The sequence below is a fragment of the Etheostoma spectabile genome, unplaced genomic scaffold (genome assembly GCF_008692095.1).
Source record: "Etheostoma spectabile isolate EspeVRDwgs_2016 unplaced genomic scaffold, UIUC_Espe_1.0 scaffold00004925, whole genome shotgun sequence".
In the NCBI taxonomy this organism is placed as follows: Eukaryota; Metazoa; Chordata; class Actinopteri; order Perciformes; family Percidae; genus Etheostoma; species Etheostoma spectabile.
Window position 1 is genome coordinate 51631 of NW_022603211.1, and position 7079 is coordinate 58709.

A 7079-nucleotide genomic window follows, 5' to 3' on the forward strand; every position below is an offset into this window, starting at 1 on the left:
GTGTGAATGGTGAATGTTTCCTGTAGATGTAAAAGCGCTTTGTTAAGACTAGAAAAGCGCTATATAAATACAGCACATTTACTAATGGAGAGATGTCAGAGGGGGGGGAGGACAACATGAAAACAACATGAGGACAACAAGAGGGCAACAGGGGGACGACAGTAGGACAATACGAGGTCAACACGAGGGCAACACGAGGACGACAAGAGGGGAAATTAAATCGTTTTGCATCCAATTGTTTCCTTTCAAGTAAAGAGAGACATGAGAGAAAGTGTCAGACTGGAGGAGAAGTCCCTCCAGCTGCAGACGGCCCCGACCTGCTGGGCCGGCCTGTTCAGCTCCAACCGGTTTGCTCTCTGGGCCCCAGGGCTTTATGTGAGCCACCAGGCAAGTTTGGCACCCCCCCCGCCTTGGAACCTGCCCCCGGCCTCAGTGAGAGGCATAAAAGGAGCCTTGGTCCCAGCAGGTCTTCACTCTCCGCTCAGAGCCGACGACCAGCCGACCCTCAGCCATGACCTCCTTCTCCAGCCACAGCGGCCTCATGTCCTCCTCCTCCTCCCGCCGTGTCGGCAGCATGGGGGCCGGCAGCGTGTACGGGGGAGCCGGAGGGACCGGGATCCGGGTCTCCAGGGCCTCCTCCTCCTTCTCCTCCTCCTCCTCCTCTGCGGCCGGTGCTGGCGGAGCCTTCAACCTGTCCGACGCCGTCGACATCTCCGACAACAAGAAGGTGGCCATGCGGAACCTCAACGACCGCCTGGCGTCCTACCTGGACAAGGTGCGCAGCCTGGAGAAGGCCAACGCCGACCTGGAGCTCAAGATCAGGCAGTTCATGGAGAGCAGGCTCAAACCTGCGTCCCACGACTGGACCGCGTACCACGTCCGCATCAAAGACCTGCAGGACCAGGTGAGCACAGAGACTCTGGACTCTGAGGGCATTTTCTTCCATTTCTACATATCTTCTTAGATTCTCCTCCTAAGGTATCGGTATTTAACGGATCCCATGTGTTGATAGTGAAATATTCAGAACAAACTCTGCCTTCGTGTGTCCCACAACGTTGTGTAAAAATTTGGCCAATAAAGCTGAAAAGTTGATGTTCACATTTCGGAATTATTTGATTGTGCAGAGAAGCAAACGACGAGCTGTCTTCCCTGTCTTCTTATTCCCGGTGTCCTCTCAGGACACGACAGCATAGATTCTGCATGCTCCAGCAAATCAAAACCACATTTCTGCGCTGTATCACCGCGTCCATGTGTCTCTCGTCCACAGACTGTCCTATTTTATTTACTTATTATCAACTGTACACACTGTTTTTGTCTTGGAATCTGGCATCAGGCCATTTCTTCTTCATAGTGAGACCCAAATCTGTCCTAAAGCGATGTGTAAAGAGATAATCTGTCCCTAAAGCTGGAAAGTCGTTCGCTTTTTGGATTTCCTCAAATCTTTTGTGTGAAGACATAGACACCTTCAACCATGTGGACGAAGGGTTTTGGTGCTTGACATTTTTCCCAAAAGTCTTTTGTCGCCAAAAGTAGTGAACAACATATGAATAGAATAGATAAATCTCTAAGAAAGGTCTCAAATAAAAATGGTGTATCGCTTTTAAAGTGGGAGTGTTGTGTTCAGAGGGTTAACATTTACACCTTTTTGAACTTTTCAGATCAACGCCGCAACTCGTGGGAACGCCAGCCTCTTCCTCTCCATCGACAACGCCCGGCTGGCCAGCGACGACTTCAGGCTCAAGTGAGTGAGAGGACACTTCCTGTCCCGTCCAGACACCGTCAGTCATCAACAACCATTTCTGGAAGTCATTCTCATGTTGTTTTTCCAGGTTTGAGAACGAGCTGGCCATGCGCCAGTCGGTGGAGGCCGACATCGCCGGGCTGAGGAGAGTCCTGGACGAGCTGACTCTGAACCGGACCGACCTGGAGATGCAGATCGAGGGGCTGAAGGAGGAACTCATCTTCCTCAAGAAGAACCACGAGGAGGTGAGAGCGCTGAAACCAGACTAAAAGATAAATTAAGCAGTGACGAACGCCACCATGTGACACCCACGCACAAATTAACTCAAAAAAGTAATTACTACGTTGAAAGTGACGGCAACGTTTTGAGAGTTTTTGTGCACCCTGACGTCGTCCGAGACGTGTTTTGGAAATGAAAATGAACACGCGAAATCCAAATGGCCGACATTCCACAAGGCAAAAACGTTTCATAGAACTTGAATATGTTCCTGAAGATAAGCACCATGATCCCCCTAAATTTCGTTATACAACTATAGTACTGTAAATAGTAAACTACTGTGTTTCTTTATCTAATGTTATGTTTAATTTTTAGTATTTTACAATGAATACATAAAATACTGTATATGGAAGTATTTAGGGTCAGTCTCCTTTACTGTAAAAAGAATTCACAGTAATCTGCTGGACAATTGTTACAGTAAGTTACTGTACATTTTACCTTACATTTATTACAGGGCAAGCCCCTTAGAAATGTAAAAAAAACAACGGGTCTGCACGGACCCGTCGGAGTGGCCTCTATGGTCTAGCGTGGTCTGAGATCTCGAAGTATATTTCCAGATGACATGCAATGGCTGAAGAAACATATCTGGTGGAGATATGCTGCTCTATACACGATAAAAGTAGTGATTATTTACATGGAGTCTGGTGGAGATATGCTGCTCTATACATGCTAAAAGTGTGATTATTTACATGGAGTCTGGTGGAGATATGCTGCTCTATACACGCTAAAAGTAGTGATTATTTACATGGAGTCTGGTGGAGAGATGCTGCTCTATACATGCTAAAAGTAGTGATTATTTACATGGAGTCTGGTGGAGATATGCTGCTCTATACACACTAAAAGTAGTGATTATTTACATGGAGTCTGGTGGAGATATGCTGCTCTATACATGCTAAAAGTAGTGATTATTTACATGGAGTCTGGTGGAGATATGCTGCTCTATACACACTAAAAGTAGTGATTAATTACATGGAGTCTGGTGGAGATATGCTGCTCTATACACGCTAAAAGTCGTGATTATTTACATGGAGTCTGGTGGAGATATGCTGCTCTATACACGCTAAAAGTAGTGGTTATTTACATGGAGTCTGGTGGAGATATGCTGCTCTACATGCTAAAAGTAGTGATTATTTACATGGAGTCTGGTGGAGATATGCTACTCTATAAACGCTAAAAGTAGTGATTATTTACATGGAGTCTGGTGGAGATATGCTGCTCTATACATGCTAAAAGTAGTGATTATTTACATGGAGTCTGGTGGAGATATGCTGCTCTATACACGCTAAAAGTAGTGATTATTTACATGGAGTCTGGTGGAGATATCCTGCTCTATACATGCTAAAAGTAGTGATTATTTACATGGAGTCTGGTGGAGATATGCTGCTCTATACACGCTAAAAGTAGTGATTATTTACATGGAGTCTGGTGGGTTTGGTGATGGTGATTTCTGTTTCATGTTAAACTAAAAGGATCTTCCTCTTTGAGTAAAAGGTCCATCTCTGTAGGGATCCATCCCATAATGTTGTGAGTCTTTCAGCAGCAACATGCAATTGCTACAGTAACTCCTTTTGACTCCTTTTAGTATGCCTCTGTTGTGCACATCTTCTTTTATGTCATTAGATTTTAATTTATTTCAATAACTTTTATGTTTTCTAGTGTTTTTTTTGTTTATTTTAAGAAGTTGCTTAGGAGGGCTTTATTCTTAACTGAAAGTCTTTTTTAAATTGTATGTGCCCCAAGTAAACTTAATAAAGATGTTCTCAGATAAAAACCGTAGGTCCCTGGTACTTTGGTGCTCGGGTGCTATTAAAAAGATTAAAAGACAGGAGATTAACCGGCGTCTTCCTGCAGGATCTGCTGGGCATGCGGGCCCAGGTGGGGGGCCAGGTGAACGTGGAGGTGGACGCCGCTCCCCAGCAGGACCTGTCCGCCGTCATGGCCGGGATCAGAGAGCACTACGAGACCATGGCCAACAAGAGCCGCCAAGAGCTGGAGTCCTGGTTCCAGACCAAGGTGAGACCAGTCGTGGTTTAGGATAGTTTTCAAACGTTGTAGTTTTTAAAATTTTAGCTTTTGACTTATTTTTAGTTTCTTTAGTTTCTGTCTCTGGGAGCCTGCTCTGGGATGTGTCTCAGATAACATCCTGCTGGTCTCTGGGACCCTGATCTGGGATGTGTCTCACATAACATCCCGCTGGTCTCTGGGACCCAGATCTGGGATGTGTCTCAGATAACATCCCGCTGGTCTCTGGGACCCTGATCTGGGACCAATAACACCTTTGGTTGTTCTTCCCAGTCGGCCGAGCTGAACAAAGAGGTGGCTGTGAGCACCGAGACCCTGCAGACGTCCAAGACCGAGATCTCCGAGGTCAAACGGACTCTCCAGTCTTTGCAGATCCAACTACAGTCTGAGAACAGCATGGTAAGGAAACTCTAAGTCTTCATCAAGTCATCATGTAAAATTGATCTGCATGTTGGGATATATTAGCAAAATCTAGAAACAAAACAACGCCAACGATGTGAAAAGGTTTCCCTTCAGTCTGCTACTGACGACTGAAACATGATGACCCTTGAAGATCAGGTTTGGGGTGTTAAAAGGTCCTAAAGGGCGTCATACTGTCAATCAAAGTGACCTGACTGTACTCCTCGTCCTCAACAGAAAGGAGCTGTAGAGGCGACTCTGGCTGAGACCAAGAGCCGCTACGCCAACATGCTGGCAGGTTACCAGAGGCAGGTGGGGGGGCTGGAGGAGCAGCTGTCCCACCTCAGGGCAGACCTGGAGAGCAGTAGGGCCATGTACGCCGAGCTGCTGGACATCAAGACCAGACTGGAGATGGAGATCACCGAGTACAGGAGGCTGCTGGACGGGGAGAGGTGAGCTGAGTCTACAGTCATCCGTCACCAAACCCACCAGACTCCATTTTAAAAATCACTACTTTTATCATGAACACACTTCATTCAAAGTGGACAAAAACTAAATAAAACTATTAAAAGCCGTCTTGGTTCATCTTTCCACTGTTTCAACAATCACCACTCTGGTCTGGTTGGAATCAACTCTTAATTCACCCATTTACATGTGGAGATATGCTGCTCTATACACGCTAAAAGTAGTGAATATTTACATGGAGTCTGGTGGAGATATGCTGCTCTATACACACTAAAAGTAGTGAATATTTACATGGAGTCTGGTGGAGATATGCTGCTCTATACACGCTAAAAGTAGTGATTATTTACATGGAGTCTGGTGGAGATATGCTGCTCTATACACACTAAAAGTAGTGAATATTTACATGGAGTCTGGTGGAGATATGCTGCTCTATACACGCTAAAAGTAGTGATTATTTACATGGAGTCTGGTGGAGATATGCTGCTCTATACACGCTAAAAGTAGTGAATATTTACATGGAGTCTGGTGGAGATATGCTGCTCTATACACGCTAAAAGTAGTGATTATTTACATGGAGTCTGGTGGAGATATGCTGCTCTATACACGCTAAAAGTAGTGATTATTTACATGGAGTCTGGTGGAGATATACTGCTCTATACACGCTAAAAGTAGTGATTATTTACATGGAGTCTGGTGGAGATATGCTGCTCTATACACGGTAAAAGTAGTGAGTATTTACATGGAGTCTGGTGGAGATATGCTGATCTATACACGCTAAAAGTAGTGATTATTTACATGGAGTCTGGTGGAGATATGCTGCTCTAATACACACTAAAAGTAGTGATTATTTACATGGAGTCTGGTGGAGATATGCTGCTCTATACACGGTAAAAGTAGTGATTATTTACATGGAGTCTGGTGGAGATATGCTGCTCTATACACGCTAAAAGTAGTGATTATTTACATGGAGTCTGGTGGAGATATGCTGATCTATACACGCTAAAAGTGGTGATTATTTACATGGAGTCTGGTGGGTTTGGTGATGGTGATTTCTGTTTCATGTTAAACTAAAAGGATCTTCCTCTTTAACTAAAAGGTCTATCTCTGTAGGGATCCATCCCATAATGCTGTCACACACTATAATAATCTGAGTCTTTCAGCAGCAACAACAGAACATTTAGTGGACACTGAACATCCGGGGTTACATTACAGCTTGTTTCTACCTGATGTGGAGCATTTATTTTTACAATTATAAAACCCACTAGCTTAAGTCTCATCAGTCATATTTTAAATTAATTATTTCTTTCTTTCTGCAGCGCCACCAAGACCTCCTCCAGCACCAAGACCTCCTCCAGCACCACGACAACAAAGGTGATAGTCATCACAGAGGAAGTGGACGAACATGGAAACGTGACCAAAAGCAGTTAGATGCCAATGAAACCAGAATCAGATGCTGGACCATGTTAACAGGGTCTGTCTCCGGTCCTTTAATAAAGACCAACCTGACGTGGTTTCTGTGGTCCATGTGTCTTTATTTCACACTGACGGATGTGATGCTTTGTTTTTATGAACCCTTGCGTTGTCTTCCCGTCAAAATTAAAAATTAACACTTTGTTGATGCTTTTCACTTTTTCTTATGTTTTTGTAGCTTTTTTCAAACACTTTTTTTCAATGTTTGTCACGTTTTCAACACTACGTAACACTAACTTATTAACTTTAGTTTTAGTTATTTTTGGAATTTATGGTCAATAAACCTCATTTATAGGAAATTATACCTAATGTTTGAGTTAGAAAAGCAGAAATTAGGAATTATTGAGACTTAAATTAAAGGAATGGATGTTGATGATAATCACAGACTGGAATATGTCAACTTTTACTCAATACTATTTCAACAACACTTCCATTTGTTTTCAGATGCTATAAAATATAATAAGACCCAAAATTAATGAAAGTAGAGATTTGTACTTGGCAAAGAGCGTTGGAATCAATCATGTTATTTTGGGGAATTATAAAGAACATTGATATAGGACAACATGAAGACAACATGAGGGCAACATGAAGGCAACATGAGGACAACATGAGGACAACATGAGGACAACATGAGGGCAACATGAAGGCAACATGAGGGCAACATGAGGACAACATGAGGATAAAATGAAGACAACATGGGGACAAC

The 7079-nt window shown here is 43.7% G+C and overlaps 1 protein-coding gene across 1 annotated transcript; it reads left to right on the top strand.

Moving 5' to 3' along the window:
• Nucleotides 1-457: 457 nt before the first annotated feature.
• On the top strand, nt 458-6414 carry LOC116677356 (keratin, type I cytoskeletal 13). Its single transcript, XM_032507912.1, has 7 exons — nt 458-904; nt 1659-1741; nt 1830-1986; nt 3869-4030; nt 4313-4438; nt 4676-4890; nt 6220-6414. The coding sequence occupies exons 1-7, from the start codon at nt 512-514 to the stop codon at nt 6329-6331; spliced, it is 1248 nt and encodes a 415-aa protein (XP_032363803.1). The 5' UTR covers nt 458-511; the 3' UTR covers nt 6332-6414.
• The last annotated feature ends 665 nt before the right edge of the window (nt 6415-7079 follow it).